The sequence below is a fragment of the Myotis davidii genome, unplaced genomic scaffold (genome assembly GCF_000327345.1).
Source record: "Myotis davidii unplaced genomic scaffold, ASM32734v1 scaffold461, whole genome shotgun sequence".
Taxonomy (NCBI): Eukaryota; Metazoa; Chordata; class Mammalia; order Chiroptera; family Vespertilionidae; genus Myotis; species Myotis davidii.
Genome location: NW_006295825.1, coordinates 2,245,371 through 2,264,595, shown reverse-complemented (window position 1 = coordinate 2,264,595; position 19,225 = coordinate 2,245,371). Strand labels below are relative to the sequence as shown.

The window sequence follows — 19,225 nt, the reverse complement described above, 5'->3', positions numbered from 1 at the left end:
TTCTTCCATCACTGGAGCAAGCAAGCCTCCTGTTTGCTTCAGCTGCCTGGCTGCCGGCTGCCATCTTGGTTGGCAGTTAATTTGCATATCTCGCTGATTAGCCAATGGGAAGGGTAGCGAAGTTACAGTTAATTACCATGTTTCTCTATTATTAGATAGGATAGGATTCTCTTCATTGAAATACCAATGTCATGCAGCCTCTGGAAATCTTATCATATGCTCATGAGAGAATGAAAATATAAAGACAGATTTGTCTTAGTATTATTATGAAAATGGATTTGACTTTGTAGACCCCTTAAAAACGGACTTTGGGACTTCCCAGGGTCCCAGACCTACACTTTGAGAGGCACTGCAGTGCCTTAAACAGTTTTTTTAGTGGTTTTGTTGTTGTTGTTTTATTTTGGTTTGGGGGGCGAGGGGGGAACATTAAAGATGTACATTTCATTTTGTAGCAGTGTCTAGGCATTCATGGCACCTGTACTGAGACCTTGATTACTCATTAGTAGAACTAGCACATTTAAAAGAGGAGTAAAAACAAGTCTTCAGTTTTAGAATTGTGTTTATTAGACATTGACCACATACAGTCACACACTACATTCAAAGCTCACTGACAGCCCTAGCCAGTTTCACTCAATGGATAGAGCATCAGCCTGCAAATTGAAGGGTCCCAGGTTTGATTTCTGTCAAAGGCACATGCCCGGGTTGCAGGCTCGATCCCCTGTGGGGGTGTGCAGGAGGCAGCTGATCAATTATTTTTCTCTCTTGTCGATGTTTCTATCTCTCTATCCCTCTTCCTCCCCACCCCCCAAATCAATTTTTAAAAAACAGGTTTGTCTGACTAACTGATTTCTTTGGTTACCAGCTGTAGAATTTTTCCCCATGGACTTTGAGTTCCAAATATAATAGGCTCTTTAGAGAATCATGTAGTTAATGGATGTGGAATTTATATGGCCATGAAATCAGATAAGAGGACCCATAGGACCTGATGATATAGTTACATTAGTGTCAACTCCCTGATTTCTTCAACTAAAGTAGATTACAAGAAAGTTGGATGTGATACAGAGGTTGGCAATAGGGGAAAGACTACTACTGCAAAAAATATAGACATATTAATGACAAGAAAAAGTAACTGCTGACAACCCAAAGAGGAGATTGAAAAGCAAAACACACAAGAAAATAGCAGAGCAATTTGGTCATAATTAATACAGAACCGTTAACCCGTAATGCCTTAATAACCTTTAATAGAATGTCTCTTACCATACCATAGGTTCATCATGACTAAAATAATGTTCCTGAGTTATCAAGAAAAAGATTAAAATATCCTCTGTATATGGAGAGTCCTCAACTTATGAATGACTTGTGTTTCAAATTTAATTTAATTTTCAAAACATTTTTTTGGCACTCAAAATATTTTTCTATAGAAACAGTTGTCATTTTGGTTCCAGACAAACTGCTTTTTCATTTTTATCTGTTCAACAAACAACCTTTAGTGCCTAATATTAATAGAAGTATTTCAGCTCTGGTCGGTATTCTCACTGGTTAGAGCTCTGGCCTATGAACCAAAGGGTCACAGTTTTGATTCCCAGTTAAGGACACATACCTGGGTTGCAGGCTGAATCCTGCCCTGGTCGGGGTGTATGTGGGAGACAACCAATTAGTGTGTCTCTCACATGGATGTTTCTCTCTCACCCCTTCCCCCCACTTCCACTCTCTCTAAAAAAATATCAATGAAAAAAAATATCCTCGGGTGAGAATTAACAACAAAAGAAAAAGAAGGGCCCTAGCTAGTTTGGCTCAATAGATAGAGCATCGACCTGCGGACTGAAGGGTCCCGGGTTCGATTCCGGTCAAGGGCACATGCCCAGGGTAGGGTCTTGATCCCTGGTAGGGGGCATGCAGGAGGCAGCTGGTCAATGATTCTAATGTTTCTCATCATGTATGTGTCTCTCTCTCTCTCTCCCTCTCCCTTCCTCTCTGAAATTTGTGTGTGTGTGTGTGTGTGTGTGTGTGTGTGTGTGTGTGTGTGTGTGTGTGTATTTCAGTTAGCTCTCATTTATAGCTTTGTTTCTCTGAGAATGCTTTCTAAGGCCAAAGCCTGGGCATATACCATTCCCCTCTGACCTCCATCATTTGCCCTGAAAGGGGTTTTATGGTGTACATCAGGGGTGGACAAACTAAGGCCCAGGTGCCAATCCAGTCCACTGCCTGTTTTTATAATTTTATTGGAACACAACTATGCCCATTCATTTACACATTATCTGTGACTCTTCTTGTGCACCAAGAGGTGAGAAGTTACCACAGAGACTATGTGGCCCGCAAAGCCTAAAAAACTTACTATATACCCTTACATTAAAAGTCTGTCAACCCTGGTCTACACATTCTGGCCTGCCCTGGTCTCACTGTCCTCATCTCTTCCCCTCACTTCACTATATCCTCACTCTCCACTTTGCTGTGCCTCAGAACATGCCAAATGCATTCCCACGACTGGGTCTTTGTATCTGCTTTTCCCACTACCTAAAATGTTCTTCTAATTTCCACATGGCTACTCTCTCACCTCTCTTAGGTTCATCTGCTTGAATGTGCCCTTCTCATAAGGCTTGACTGCCCTTTATAAAATAGCTACGTCCCCATCTCTCACATCTATTCTTTTGCTCTTAACTTATTTTTCTCCATAGGGCTTACCACTATCTCACCTATATTTACTTGTACATTTATTGTCTGTCTCCCATCACTTGAATATAAGTTGCATAAGAACAAGGACTGTTAGTTTGGTGCTTTGCTATATATCCCATTACTTTATAACAGTGTCTGGCCCAGAGTAGATGTTCATTTGTTGAATGAATGAATGATGAGTAGATGAATACAAGGAAGCAATCATACCTACATGTATGCTGACCTGCCCTTTATCCAGAGAGTAGCTGTCAGCATCAACCAGGATTGAAAATTCAGATTGAGCCCTAACCAGTTTGGATCAGTGAATAGAGCATCTGCGTATGAACTGAAGGGTCCCAGGTTCGATTTTGGTCGAGGGCACATGTCTGGGTTGTGGGCTCGATCGCCAGTAGTGGGAGTGCAGGAGGCAGCCAGTTAATGATTCTCATCATTGATGTTTCTCTCTCTGTCTACCTCTCCCTTCCTCTCTGAAATTAATAAAAATATATTTTTTAAAAAATCAGATTGAAACAAGATTTAAGAGCAGCATATAGGTAAATGCTGCTGTTTTCATTTGAAAACTCAAAGTTACTAGAGTATTCAATAACATGTGATCTCTTACTCCTACCCTTTCTCTTTTTCAGTCCTTTATGTTGAAAGCTGACAGCTGTCCTTATATATCTCTAAGTACTGTTCTCCAGTACTTAGTCCAGTGAATTCCACAAAGAAGGCTCCTAATAAATATTTGCTCCCAGGAATAGACCTTCATATCTTCTTTGCTGTTTTATGTAACTTCACTACTTAGCACAATGCCTGGTAAATAATAGAAACTCAAGGAATAAATAAGTTAAACAAATTATTTGCCTCCTCAGGATAAGACACTGCTTCAGGTTATCCACTCTTTTGTAACAAATTACCCCCAAAATATTAGTGGACTACAGCAACATAATTATATCGTTTCTGTAGGTCAGGAGTTCACTAGTGGCTTATTCTGTCTCGAGGTCTCTCATGAGGTCACAGTCAGGATGTCAGCTTATTTGCCCTGACTGGTTTGGATCAGTGGATGGAGCGTCGGCCTGTGGATTCAGGGGTCCCAGGTTCGATTCCAGTCAAGGGCATGTACCTTGGTTGCGGGCACGTACCCAGTGGGGAGTGTGTAGGAGGCAGCTGATCAATGATTCTCTCTCATCGATGTTTCTAATTCTCTATCCCTCTCCCTTCCTCTCTGTAAAATATCAATAAAATATATATTTTTTAAAAGATGTCAGCTTATTTGATGCTGGAGGATCTACTTCCAAGTTGGAACAGCACATGACTATTAGCTGGAGGCCTCTGTTTGTGGCCTCATGGACCTCTCCATAGGGTGCACTGCTTAGGTGTCCTCACAACACCACAGCGGTCTTCCCCAAGAAAAGTAATTAATCCAAGTGCAAAAGCAAGGAGGAACCCTTTTATTACTTAGTCTGAGAAGTCACGAGCATCACTTCCACCACATTCTGTTTATTGGAAACAAGTTGCGAAGTGCAACCCACATGCAAGGTGAGGGGAATTAACCATCAACTTTTTGAAGGGAGGAATGTCAACAAATCTGTGGATAATTTCTAAACTGCCTCAATCACTACGATACTCTGAATTGAATAAAGAGAAGTTGCCCATTTGACATCTTTACTACGTGCTCTCTGTTTATTTGGATCATCTTTAACTTCTTTCAGCATACAAATCTTGTAGATGTTTTATTAAATGTACACCTAAGTATTTCATTTTTTTGAACTATTATAAATGGTATTATTATATTTTTAAATTCAGTCCCCAAATGTTGATAGCTAGTATATAGTAGACATACAATTGAGTTTTGTATGTTTATCTTATATTCTATAACCTATCTAAAGTCACTTATTAGTTCTAGGAGTTATTTATTTAGTCATTGAGATTTTCTATGTAGACAATCATGTGATGTGCAAATAAGCACAGTTGTATCTCTTGCTTTCTGATCTGTATGCCTTTTCTTTCCTTTTCTTGTGTTATTGCAGTAACTAGAACTTCCAGCACTGCGTTGAATAAAAATAGTGAAAGCAGCCCTAGCTGGTTTGGCTCAGTGGACTGAAGGGTCCCAGGTTCGATTCTGGCCAAGGGCACATGCCTGGGTTGCGGGCTTGATCCCCAGTAGGGGGCATGCAGGAGGCAGCCGATCAATGATGCTCTCTCATTATTGATGTTTCTATCTGTCTATCCCTCTCCCTTCCACTCTGAAATCAATAAAAATATTTTTTTAAATATATTTTATTGATTTTTTACAGAGAGGAAAGGAGAGAGATAGAGAGTTAGAAACATCGATGAGAGAGGAACATCGATCAACTGCCTCCTGCACATCTCCCACTGGGGAAGTGCGCGCAACCCAGGTACATGCCCTTGACCGGAATCGAACCCGCGACCCTTCAGTCCCCAGGCCGACGCTCTATCCACTGAGCCAAACCGGTTCCGGCTAAAAATATTTTTTTTAGAAAAAAAAAGAATAGTGACAGCAAACATCCTTGCCTTGTTTCTGCTCTTAGGGGGAAAGCACTCAGTTTTTCATCATTAAGTATAACGTTCAGCTTCATATCTGGGATATAGAGGGAAAACGAAAACCCAGGGAACTCACCGCCATGTTATTACTCAGGTCTTGAGGTCCTTAGCTGGTCTGCCTTCTTTTCTACACCTTTTTTTAAAAAAATATATATTTTATTGATTTTTTACAGAGAGGAAGGGAGAGAGATAGAGAGTTAGAAACATCGATGAGAGAGAGACATCGACCAGCTGCCTCCTGCACATCTCCTACTGGGGATGTGCCCGCAACCCAGGTACATGCCCTTGACCGGAATCGAACCTGGGACCTTTCAGTCCGCAGGCCGACGCTCTATCTACTGAGCCAAACCGGTTTCGGCTTTTCTACACCTTTCACTATGGGGAAGTAGAAAAGGGAACTAGAGAGCATATAATGGTATTTAGGGATAACCTCACTGAGATGACTTTTTGAAAAAAGATTTGAAAGAAGTGAAGGGAGAGTAAGCTGTGAGAATATGTTGTAGATAGAAGGAATGGCAAGTTCAAAGGCCATGAGATGGAAATATGCCTGTTGTGTTCAAAGAGCAAGTAGGTTGCTGTGCTAGAGCAGAGTAGAAGATGACATTGACTAGAGAGGTAATGCAGGCCAAGATCATGTGAGTCCTTTAAGGTCACAATAAGAATTTAAACCTTCAAATCTGGGTGAAATGGAAAGAAGCTTTTGAAAGATTTTGAGCAAAGGAATCAGGATATGGTTTAGGTTTTAACAAGATCTCTCTGGCTTCTGTGCTATGAATAGGTCAGAAAGGGATAAGAATGGATGTAAATTAGGAGGCTTTTGGAATAATTTAAGGAGTTCTTGGAGCTGGAGAAGTGCAGGTAGTGAGATATGTCAAAATTTGGCTATATTTTGAAGGTTGAGCCAACAAGATTTGCTGTCAGATGTGGGGCTTGAGAGTAAAACTCCGAAGGTTTTGGACCTGACCTAAGCACCTGAAAGGATGAAAATGCCATTACCCGAAATAGGAAAAACTCAGCCAGTTGTTGGTTGGTTGCGGAGGGGATGTGTCAGGGGAAGAGTGGATGTCAGGAGCTTAGTTTGGCTCATGTTAAATTTGAGATCTCTATTTAGAAATCATATGGAAATGTCAAATTTGCAGTCAGATATATGAATCTGGAGCTGAACTGAGTCTGAGGGAAAGGTTGGGGCTGGAAATAGAAGTTCAGGAGACATCAGTTAGACATAAAGAAGGACAAGATGCTGAGGAATGACCAGAAAGATGAGAGGAAAACAGGAGAGAGTGATGTTCTTGCTTTGGAAGCCAAATGAAGGAAGTGCTTCAGCTGAGCACGAAGGGACCAGATCCCTGAAAGCAAGTATGTCCTAGAAGAAATGGTAAAAATGAGGTAAAATTTACTCTTTCCACTATTGTGCTTGGATCAGTCTTGAATACACAGCTGTTTTTGAGTTTTGAATTGTCCTCTGAAATAAAGCAGGTTTTGAGTCAACGTGCACTTTCCCTGAGACCTGGGGGGACTTTACTGCTTGCTGCCTTATACCTAAGTCCAAATCCCTTTACCGGTTCCTGGAAAACAGGTGATCACTTTTAAGAAGGAGTACTACTCAGCACTCTAAAACTTAATGTTTAATGAGATTATGTCTGTAAGACCCTTGGTAAATATGAAACTACCTGGAGAAATACAAGGCACAAATTATTACTACTATTTTTAGGACTATAATCTTCAAATAAGCCAAGTCATTCCCTATTTTGTGAACATTATTCAAAATAGGAAGCTTTCTGAAATGAACACTAATTTTTCTCTTCAGCCTACTTACTGCCCTAAAGCTACCCCCTAATAGAGAAACTGGGTCTGTTAAGTGTTGTGTTTTTTTCCTGCTTTTTCTTTCCTGTCCTCTTATTCTCCCAGCTGTCTCAACTCAGAACTTTGTAGGAAGAGAGTTACACTTCAGAAAAATGTGTTTGCTTTGACATTTAAACAAGCCTCCATTTTGTTTTTCCATACAGAATTTTCCCCTCTTGCATTTGCAGCAGTCTCTCTGACCTGTCTTCTTTTCTGCGCATTCATTATTACTAAGGTTTTCAGATTATACCAGAGGAAGAAGACAGATTTATAAATGTGTTCCTGCCCAGCTCTTTCAAAAGTAGGACTTAACATTCTAATTGTATGCCTGTTCTCTATACACAGCTGTGCTCATCTGCTCTTATTAATGAAGTGCCTATCTCTAAGTCTTACCTTGTCTAGAAATAAATGGACTCTGTTCCTGTTCAAATTGGTTATACAGTAATCAGAGCAGCCCATCACTGGGAGGAGACATCCATTTGAATTCACTTGCTAATAGCCAGAGAGAATTTAGCCTAATTGCTTTCTTAGGTTTGCCATTTCCCTTAAGATGTCAGTACCCTTGAAAGGGATAGAAGGGATAGGAATCCTGTCCTTTTCCCCTCTGGATCCCCCCCGCCGCCCGCCCCCCACACACACACCCCTGCAATCCTGTGTGTGTTTTTAGCTAAGATAAAGATAAAGGGACATTTTGAGGAAATTGTGTAAAAAGAATCAGAATCCACTAGTGATTGCTGTGTAATGCCTTAAAGATCTGACCACTAATAAATAATGAGATCTTTGGTAAATTACTTAGCCTTTCTGGGATTTCATTTCCTGATTTGTACAGTAGCTTTAACAACCCCTATATGGCAGGATTGTTGGGAGGACTCTGATTTCTCTTAATGGTGTGCCTTATTCAAAAAGTGATCTAAGGCTGTGAATATTTGATAAGCTAATGAGTATGAAAACACATAGCACATAATAGATGTTCAATAAATGTTTGAATTAGACTCTAATTGACTAAATCAAAGTTCTTTCCTGCCCTAATTTCATCAGACTGAGACTTCCTGGAAGGGTAATGCCCTCCTCCCTCTCCCCCCAATTCCCTTCTCTGATCTGGTTTTATGACAGCATCATAAAATCTGATCCCAAAGAGAACAGAGTCTAAATAAGGTCTTATTTAAAAGGCATGCCCAAGAGTTCAGGGAAGTCCTGTACTCCATGGTTTTATCTAAGCACTTTCTTTGTATTGACATAATAAAAGCCTACTATGGGCTAGTTATCTAATTTAAAATCTTATCATTTATTTGTTTTCATTCTGTAGTATTGATTAAAAATCTAAGGTTTGTAGAGGTTAAATGTCTTGTCCAAGATTACACTGTAGCAGAGCAAGGATTTGGACTAAGGTTTTCTAACTCCAAGTCCAGTGAATTTTATACAGCATTCTACATCTAAGAAGAAAATGAGTAAAGGTGAATTACTGCAGGTAGGCCCTGGGAATGGAGTGCTGACCCAAATAGTATTATATTAGTGTGTGACCAAGATGAACAGAAGGCTAACTCTAGAGTCTCCAGACTTATTCTCTAGATACATTACATAGAAAATGACCGTGTTCGAACTTTTGACACATCCCTTCTGGTCCAAATACATAACAAGGAGTAAAATATATAAAGTGAAGATCAAAGAACATGTTTGGGCACAAAAACAAAATAACCATCTTCAGGGATCAAAATTAGAAAAGACAGAAGTCACTGGGGCTGAAGCTGTGGGCCTGCTCTCCTCCAGATCTGGGAACAGAGAATGGTGCCTGAGCACCAACTAGATACTGAAAGTGCTTCCTGAAGAGATAGAACTTGAGGCCAGGGGAGTCAGATGCCAACCCTCAACCAGCCTCATGAAAGGAGGCTTTAAATAGTTAATTGAATAGAGGAGGAAGGAGCCTAAGGAGTTGGGAAGGAGTATGTCTAGCTGCCTGCTGGTTCAATGACTAAAACTATGATATCCTAAATTTCTTCTAATGGCATAGGCCATTCGAAGAGCTGTTCACACTAGGTCCTTAGGGGACTAGATGGGGAAAATTGCAAAAGTATGAAACAGAGAAAGGGGAAATCAGTAACAAAAACATCTCACTCAAAAAGAGCCTGCAAACTGCCCTGGTCAGTTTGGCTCAGTGGTTGGTGGTTAAAGCGTCAACCCGCAGGACCGAAGGGTTGTGGGTTCAATTCCTGGTCAAGGAAATGTACCTGGGTTGCAGGCTTCCCAGCCCCAGTAGGTAGGGGTGTGTGCAGGAGGCAACCAATAGATGTGTCTCTCTCACATCAATGATATTCTCTCTCTCTCTCTCTCTCTCTCTCTCTCTCTTCCCCTCCCCCCACCCCTTCATTCCACTCTGTCAAAATCAATGGAAAAAATGTCCTTGGGCGAGGATAAGGTTTTTTTTAAAAAACAGCCTACAAAACAAAATTTTATATAATAGAAAACTAACACTAAGAAAGATAACCAGTAAAATTTAACCAGGACTTACACTCTGAGGAAGATAGACATACTTTTTCCTAGTTCTCGCACTAGGAAATACAACTAAAAACCCTGTCCATTATATATAAAACAAATATAACAAGTTGTGAAAGGTGTAGAAAAGAAAGCAGACCAGCTAAGGACCTCAAGACCTGAGTAATAACATGGCGGTGAGTTCCCTGGGTTTTCGTTTTCCCTCTATATCCCAGATATGGAGCTGAACGTTGTACTTAATGATGAAAAACTGAGTGCTTTCCCCCTAAAAGCAGAAGCAAGGCAAGGATGTCTGTTTTCACTATTCTTATTCAACGCAGTGCTGGAAGTTCTAGCTATTGCAATAGTACAAGAAAAGGGAAGAAAAGGCATACAGATCAGAAAGCAAGAGATACAACTGTGCTTATTTGCACATCACATGATTGTCTACATAGAAAATCTCAATGACTAAATAAATAACTCCTAGAACTAATAAGTGACTTTAGATAGGTCATAGAATATAGGATAAATATACAAAACTCAATTGTATGTCTACTATATACTGGCTATGAACATTTGGGGACTGAATTTAAAAATATAATAATACCATTTATAATGGCTCAAAAAAATGAAATACTTAGGTGTCAATTTAACAAAACATCTACAAGATTTGTATGCTGAAAGAAGTTAAAGATGATCTAAATAAATAGAGAGCACATAGTAAAGATGTCAATTTTTCCCAAATTGATAATTAGGTTAATGCAATTTCTGTTAAAATTTCAGCAAGATATTTTGTAGATATAGATAAGATTATTCTAAAATAAGATTTTAAGACCTATATAGCCACAGTAATCTATGAGACTATAATATTTGCAGAGGGATAGACACACCAATGGAACAGAGTAGAGAACGAGGAAATAGACAGATACACCCAAAATCTAGAAAAAAATCTTCAGTAGGCAAAGAATTCTTAGACTTACACCAAAAACATGATTCCTGAATGGCACAAAATCTTATAAATAAGTCATTGATTGGTGGATACATGAGTTTTTGTTAGGTTATTCTTTACAATTTTTTAGTATGTTTGAAACACTGCATAATCTTTTTTTAAGTTATAAAAATGTGTCTTAATTGGACACATTAAATCTTTGCAACTCTTGCCCATCTTACAGGTCTGTGGTAGTGTTGTGGACAGTTCCCATAGAACTATTTCAGCCCAATCCTGTTTGTCCCATTGGGACCCACATTACCCCTAAACCCTCTTATAGGAGCCAGAATGCTATTCAAATGGAAAAAATACTCTTTTCGGTGGTCAGTAGGGTTTCTCTTGTCTATATCTGAGTCTTTTTGTCTTCCAGGGATGTTGGTAGTGAATGTAACATGGAGGAACAAGACATACGTAGGTACACTTCTTGACTGCACACGGCATGATTGGGCACCCCCCAGGTAAGCACTTTACGGCTTTTTAGTTTATGTTAGTCTGAACCACCCTAATCAGTGATCTCTTGTACCTTTATGCAGCTAGGGTTGGATAGGTTTTTTGGGTTTGTTTTTTAATTTTTTTAATATATATTTTTATTGATTTCAGAGAGGAAGGGAGAGTGAGAGAGAGATAGAAACATCAATGATGAGAATCATTGATCGGCTGCCTCCTGTACACCCCACACAGAATTGAGCCCACAACCCAGGATTATACCCTGACCAGGAATCAAACCGTGATCTCCTGGTTCATAGGTCAACGCTCAACCACTGAGCCTGCTGGCTGGGCTATAGGGTTGGATAGTTTTTAAGACACCCAGCTTCAGGTTGTACACTTGAAACTAATACAATATTATATGTCAAATGTAATTGAAGAATAAAAATTATTAATTTTAAAAAAGGGAAAAATTTAAGAAATTAACAGCATCTCCTAACAGTATTTTTCACCTTAGATATAATAGATGTGTTTCTATAAAATAAAAGCATTTGCCATACAGGGGAAGGAAAAATAAAAGGCACCCAGCTTTTATTAGCACCACACTCTAACCAACTGAGCTAACCGGCCAGCCGACACCCAGCTTTTAAAGGACATTATGGTGTAGAGACAAAGAGAGCCACTATATTTATCTGGCATTCAAGAATAAATTAATCAGGCCCTGGTCGGTGCTGTTCAGTAGTAGAGCATCAGCCCACAGACCAAAAGGTTGCAGGTTCAATTCCCGGTCAAGGGCACACACAAAAAAAAAAAGAAAGAAAAGAAAAAGAATAAATGAGTTAGGTGTTGATGGGTTGGGTAGAAGTAGGTGGAGATCCTACTTAAGTCTTCATCTGTAATTATTGAATTCTAACTGCTATCTGTAGTCACTTTAAGACTCTGTGTCTGAAAGGTCATTAGAGTCTGACTACCAGTGTGCAAACATTCATTGATGATCCTTTTTTATGGTAGCTATCTCTGAAAAGTTTAAACTCAAGGACATTTTGGGGTTTTTTTTTAAACTACTGGACACTGTTGGTTTCACAAGGACCTTTTCAAATTGCAATTTGATCTTAAGATTGGCATTTCAGTGAATGGCACCTTATAGCTTATTCCTAATATTAGTTTGAAGTTTGCTAGGCTTTGGGGAACCCAGATGTTGGGGAATAATTTTCAGCTAGTATGCAGAAAGCTTTCTAGGAGCTCACCACTTAATTGCAGTTCCCACTCTTTCAGAAGTTCCTTTAGCAAATCATATTCATTGAAAATGATAGTTACCATCTGGACAATTCTTCTGGAGACTGCAGCTAAACTGGTTTGAAGTCGTTTTCACTTCTTAATAATATTCTACTGTGTTTGTCCTTTGCCAAGGTTCTGTGACTCTCCCACCAGTGACTTGGAAATGCGAAATGGTCGGGGTAGAGGCAAACGCATGCGTCCCAACAGTAACACACCTGTCAATGAGACAGCAACAACCTCTGACAGCAAAGGGACCAGCAGCAGCAGCAAAACCCGAGCAGGAGCCAATAGCAAAGGCCGTCGGGGCAGCCAGAATTCTTCAGAGCACCGCCCACCTGCCAGTAGCACCTCTGAAGATGTCAAGGCCAGCCCTTCCTCAGTGAATAAGAGGAAAAACAAACCCCTTTCAGACATGGAGCTGAATTCTAGCTCAGAGGACTCCAAAGGGAGCAAGCGTGTCCGTACGAATTCCATGGGCTCAGCCACTGGCCCCCTCCCTGGGACCAAGGTGGAACCCACTGTTCTAGATAGAAACTGTCCCTCCCCAGTCCTGATTGACTGTCCCCACCCAAACTGTAACAAGAAGTATAAGCACATCAATGGACTTAAGTACCATCAAGCTCACGCCCATACAGATGATGACAGCAAGCCAGAAGCAGATGGAGACAGTGAGTACGGAGAGGAGCCCATACTCCATGCAGACCTCGGGAGCTGCAATGGTGCCTCTGCCTCACAGAAAGGTTCCTTGTCCCCTGCCCGCTCAGCTACCCCCAAAGTTCGGCTCGTAGAGCCCCATAGCCCTTCTCCTTCAAGCAAATTCAGCACAAAAGGTCTGTGTAAGAAAAAGTTGAGTGGGGAAGGGGACACAGACCTTGGGGCCTTATCCAATGATGGCTCTGATGATGGACCCTCAGTTATGGATGATACAAGCAATGATGCCTTTGATTCTTTGGAAAGGAAATGTATGGAAAAAGAAAAATGTAAAAAATCCTCTTGTTTGAAACCTGAAAAGATGCCTTCCAAGAGCTTAAAGTCAGCCCGGCCCATTGCCCCGGCCATCCCCCCACAACAAATCTACACCTTCCAGACAGCCACCTTCACAGCAGCCAGCCCAGGCTCCTCCTCGGGCTTGACCACCACAGTGGTCCAAGCCATGCCCAACAGCCCCCAGCTCAAGCCCATTCAGCCCAAGCCCACTGTGATGGGAGAACCTTTCACAGTCAACCCTGCCTTGACTCCAGCCAAGGATAAGAAAAAGAAAGACAAAAAAAAGAAGGAGGCTTCAAAGGAACTTGAAAGTCCTCTGACTCCTGGCAAGGTCTGTCGAGCAGAAGAAGGCAAAAGCCCATTCAGGGAATCATCAGGAGATGGGATGAAAATGGAGGGGCTCCTAAATGGCTCATCAGACCCCCACCAAAGCCGACTGGCCAGCATCAAAGCTGAAGCTGATAAGATATACAGCTTCACAGACAATGCCCCCAGCCCTTCCATTGGAAGCAGTAGCCGCCTCGAGAGCACTACCCCTACCCAGCCTATGACTCCCTTACATGTGGTGACTCAGAATGGAGCTGAAGCCAGCTCCGTCAAAACCAATAGCCCTGCCTACTCCGACATTTCTGATGCTGGGGAGGACGGGGAGGGCAAAGTGGATAGTGTCAAATCAAAGGACCCTGAGCAGTTGGTTAAGGAAGGGGCTAAGAAAACTCTTTTCCCCCCTCAGCCACAGAGCAAAGACTCCCCATATTACCAAGGCTTTGAGAGTTACTACTCCCCAAATTACGCACAGTCCAGCCCAGGGACGCTGAACCCCAGCAGCCAGGCAGGAGTGGAAAGCCAGGCCCTGAAGACAAAAAAGGATGAGGAGCCTGAGAGCATAGAGGGGAAAGCGAAGAACGATGTCTGTGAGGACAAGAAGCCAGAGCTGAGCAGTTCCAGTCAGCAGCCCTCTGTCATCCAGCAACGTCCCAACATGTACATGCAGTCCCTGTACTACAACCAGTATGCCTACGTGCCCCCCTATGGCTACAGCGACCAGAGTTACCACACCCACCTCCTGAGCACAAACACAGCTTACCGGCAGCAATATGAGGAACAGCAGAAACGGCAGAGCTTGGAGCAGCAGCAGCGGGGACTGGACAAGAAGGCAGAGTTGGGCCTGAAGGAGCGGGAGGCAGCACTCAAGGAAGAATGGAAGCAAAAGCCGTCAATTCCACCAACTCTCACCAAGGCTCCCAGCCTGACAGACCTGGTGAAGTCGGGACCCAGCAAGGCCAAGGAGCCAGGGGCTGACCCTGCCAAGTCAGTCATTATTCCCAAGTTAGATGACTCTTCCAAACTCCCCAGCCAGGCCCCAGAAACACTTAAAGTGAAGCTGAGTGAGGCCAGCCACCTAGGCAAGGAGGCTTCTGAGGCTAAGACAGGTGCTGAGTGTGGCCGACAGGCGGAGGTGGATCCAATCCTCTGGTACCGACAGGTAACTGTTCTGGGAAGAAATAGAAATACTGTCTGCTTTCTCTCTTCCTCACAGTCAGGGTTGTCCTGATTTAGGAGGTCAACAGAATACAGGTTAGCAGAAGAAATCTATAATTTTAGGGATATTTTTACCTTTGTAAATCATTTTAATGGTTTTCAAAAAGCACTTTTAGCCCTGATCAGTATACTTAGTGTTTAGGGCATCGGCCCATGCACCAAAGGGTCTTATTCAATTCCCAGTCCTCAGCACATACCTGGATTGCAGGTTTACTCCCACTTCCAGTCGGGGTACCTGCAGAGGGCAAACAGTCGATGTCTCTCTCTCACATTGATGTTTTTCTCTCCCCACCTCCCTCCCTCCCTTCCACTCTCTCTGAAAAGCAATGGGAAAAAATATATATCCTCCGGTGAGAATTAACAAAAGGCGGGGGAGGCGGTACTGTTACATCAGTGAAAGTTCTTTTCCCATTTGACAAAAGAGGCCCAAAACAAAACAAAACTGGAACGCAACTATCTGGATTCCTAGTACAGTGTTTCTTCCGGTGTTTGGTTCCGGTGGGAGGATTTCATGGTGATCTGTCCATATTTTAGAGTAGACCGGAAGTACACTATTCAAACTGTTACTTGCAAAAATATTTTATAGGGAGAGCTAGAACCAAGAACTTGGTCTCACATCTTGCTCTGCTCAAGAGACTTATTTTCTTTTTTTAATATGTTTTTATTGATTTTATAGAGAGAGAAGGAAGAGGGAGAGAGAGACAGACAGACAGAAACATCAATCATCTGCTTCCTACATGTCCCCTACTGGGAACTGAGCCCACAACCGGGGCATGTGCCCTGACCCAGAATTGAACCGGAAACCATGGGATGACGCTCACCCAAATGAGCCGTACCTGCCAGGGCTGCTCAAGAAACTTAAGAAAGTCTTCCCTTCCCTGTTGGTGCCACAGTTAGACCTTCCGCCCGAGTTTGCCCTAAAGAAATGAAACAACCTAAATACCCTTGGAAAGGGAGCAGCCTCTTCTGTTCAGGGAGTCATTTCTCCAGAATTCTGGTTCTCCCTGAGGAGACCCACCGACAGATTTCCTCTTCTTTCCCCCTCTTTCTTTCTTTCCCTTGAGGCCGGGAGGGGACAGGCTTTTTAAGCAGGAGGGACCAGAGGTCATTGTAAACAATCAATAGAGGCCACTGGCATACTCTGCCCTGGTGTCTGCTTTGGTGTTTGCTGGGACCCTGGGCTTGAACTATCACTCACTCTCTCCCTCTCTCCTTCATTTGTGCAACACTCAGTGCTCATTCTGTGATTGTAGGAAGCTGAGCCCCGGATGTGGACATATGTTTATCCTGCCAAGTACTCAGACATCAAGTCAGAAGATGAGAGGTGGAAAGAGGAGCGGGACCGCAAATTGAAGGAGGAAAGGAGTCGGAATAAGGACTCTGTCCCCAAGGAGGATGGGAAAGAAAGCACAAGTAGTGACTGCAAGCTGCCCACTTCTGAGGAATCCCGCCTTGGGAGCAAGGAGCCCCGGCCAAGTGTCCATGTGCCTGTGTCCTCCCCCCTCACCCAGCACCAGTCCTACATCCCCTACATGCACGGCTACTCCTACAGCCAGTCCTATGACCCCAACCACCCCAGCTACCGGGGTATGCCTGCTGTGATGATGCAGAACTACCCAGGTAGGCACCACCCTTTGAGCTGGTGTTCCATGAACTGCGGGTTGAAATGAAGCAGAGATTTCAAATCCAGTTTCCTTGCTCAGTCCTAAAGCTTATTGGGGCTCAGGTAGATGAGAGCCCTTTTTTGAATGTGACATTCTGTGAAGTGGCCCCTCTATACCCAACTCTTTGACCCCTAATTACAGTCTGTGGGACCACCTCTACCTCCCTTGCTTCACTATAAGGTTGCCTCTGTAGTCACTTTTCATGGATAACAAAAGGTAAAACTCTCTGTACCACTGCCATCTTCCCTCAAAGAGGATTTGTTACACACACATTCTTTATTTTGCAGTGCACTCAGGCACTGTGGAGAACGCAAAAGACATAGGGAGCTTACAGCTTAATTGTAACATGAGAAACACGTAACAAATAACATTCAAACCAGCACACTGCATGTATTCATTTGCAAGATCCTGTTCAGCTGTAAGATTGGAAGGCAGGAGGGGGAAGAGCATTGGAAGTCAGATTGTGGGGAAGAGGCTGAGCTTGGGAAAGACAAGCTCTTTACACTGCCATTCTTGAGCTCTTGGGGGACACACAGTAGGAGTTTGAGTTTTTAACTTGTTAGAAGAAAATTCTCTTATTCCACTCTACTCACTGATGTCTGTTGCCTGAACAGCTATGTGTGGTGCTTCTGGGGTGAGAGAAAACTGTCATTCCTACAAGCTGCCCCTCCCTATAAGACAGCAGCCTACATAGCCTTGATATTCTGGCATAGCATTATAAGGACACGTAAGCTTTCAGACAGATAGGAAATTGTCTCATTCCTTTCTCCTGTTGCCCCTACTCATCTCTATAAAAACAGTAGTGCTGTTGGATGAGTGCCTGATCTGGGCCGGGCACTGTCCTAGGTATTTATATATGCATTATCTTATTTAATCCACTGGACACCCTGTGAAATAAGATTTGGTATATTCATTTTGATGGTGAAGAAACTGAAGCTCAGAAAGGTTGTTAATTTGCTCAAGGCTACCCAACTGTTAAGTCTCAGTGGTAGAATTTGAGCCCAAGGCCATCTGCCTTCATATCCTATGACCTTTCCACTTCGTAGTCTCACCTGTCCAGGCCGAGTCTCTGAGAGAGAAATTGATTCCCAGTAACTGCGGGTCATGTTCCTAATATCCCTAAGCTCATTTTGCCTCTAGAGCTCAGTAAAGAAAGGACAAACTAATCATCTCAGCCCGAAGACACCAGGGTAGAAACTATCCCTGTGCCTATCCCTCCCAGCCACGCTCACCAACACAGTTTCTTCTACCGCTCCCGTCTCCCTGACTGCTTTCTTTTTCCTTTCCCAGGTTCCTACTTACCTTCCAGCTACTCTTTCTCCCCATATGGCAGCAAGGTCTCAGGGGGTGAAGATGCTGACAAGGCACGAGCCAGCCCCAGTGTCAGTTGTAAATCCAGCTCAGAGTCCAAAGCCTTGGACATCTTACAGCAGCATGCCAGTCACTACAAGAGCAAGTCTCCCACGGTAAGGGAAGTTCAGTTATACTGGCTGGTATCAAAGACCAATAGGGCTGGAATCGGGGTCCTGGAGAAGGTGGACAAGGTCAGGTCCTAACCACAGTGCAGTTGGCTCCTCCAGGCACCGCTTCATTCTTAGGTGTCCTGCATGTTTAAGGAGTCATGATGTAGGCTCTGGCTTCTTGTTCTCATGTGTGTCTCACAATAGTGCTTTTGTGTTGCTTTCCTTTCCAGATAAGTGATAAAACTTCTCAGGAGAGAGATCGGGGAGGCTGTGGGGTGGTTGGGGGTGGTGGCAGCTGTAGCAGCATCGGAGGAGCAGGTGCCGGTGATAGGAGTGTAGACCGGCCCCGCACCTCTCCTTCCCAGCGCCTGATGTCCACACACCACCACCACCACCACTTGGGGTACTCGCTGCTCCCAGCACAGTACAACTTACCCTATGCGGCAGGTAAGCCTCATTTCCCACTGCCTGCCTTTTAAACTCCATAGCAGTGTCCACAGCAAGAAGCCCCTGGCAAGAATCAGAATCCTAGCCTCCTGCAGACCATCATTAAAGCATATGACATTTATTTCCTCCCTTGGAGCTTGGGGACTCTCAAACTTCTCCAGAAAATTGGCTTTCATATTCAGAAGAATAAGGAACAGGTGTTCCCACAGCCAAAGAGAAACAAACAGCTGAAAAATGGAGCCTTATTCTCTATCCCTAGCAATTGTATCTGGCCAAGTATTACATTTTTTTTCTGTCAGCACCCCAAAACTCAATAGAGTTAGGAAAGTAAGGAGAAACTCCTCCCTTCCCCACACAGCTGGTAAAGAGAAAGTGCTTAAATCAAAGGTTCTGGGAGTGCTACACTAACATGTCCTCCTCCTCACTCAGGGCTTTCTTCCACAGCCATTGTGGCCAGCCAGCAAGGCTCAACTCCCTCACTCTACCCACCGCCCCGGAGGTGAGAATGGTAAGCGATTTTTAATTTGGGGCAGCACAGAGAGTAGAGATAGTTGATCACAACTATTGTGGGTCACAGCATCTGTGGAGCCTGGATGAGGGATAGCTGTGTGGGGTCAGCAGTCTGGAAATGGTGGGACTGTGGCCAAGCCTCTAGTTACTAGAGTCTAGTACAAGTCTCCCGTGAAGCCACGTGCTTCTGAGAGGAGCTGTGGAACACTGGGGCAGTGGTTCTCAACCTTCCTAGTGCCGCGACCCTTCCATACAGTTCCTCATGTTGTGGTGACCCCAACCATAACATTATTTTCGTTGCTACTTCATAACTGTAATTTTGCTATTGTTATGAGTCATAATATAAATATCTGATATGCAGGATGTATTTTCATTGTTACAAATTGAACATA

At 43.1% G+C, this 19,225-nt stretch overlaps 1 protein-coding gene across 3 annotated transcripts in view; it reads left to right on the top strand.

Moving 5' to 3' along the window:
• ZNF609 (zinc finger protein 609) overlaps positions 1–19,225 on the top strand; it is a 177,389-nt gene that overhangs the window by 156,284 nt on the left and 1,880 nt on the right. For all 3 annotated transcript variants that reach the window (XM_015568519.1, XM_006770779.2, XM_015568520.1), the window contains exons 3-8: positions 10,887–10,974; positions 12,353–14,693; positions 16,003–16,369; positions 17,704–17,879; positions 18,107–18,323; positions 18,753–18,831. In XM_015568519.1, coding sequence (XP_015424005.1) covers positions 10,887–10,974; positions 12,353–14,693; positions 16,003–16,369; positions 17,704–17,879; positions 18,107–18,323; positions 18,753–18,826 — 3,263 coding nt within the window. In that variant the 3' untranslated portion in view covers positions 18,827–18,831. The remainder of the gene's footprint in view (positions 1–10,886; positions 10,975–12,352; positions 14,694–16,002; positions 16,370–17,703; positions 17,880–18,106; positions 18,324–18,752; positions 18,832–19,225) is intronic.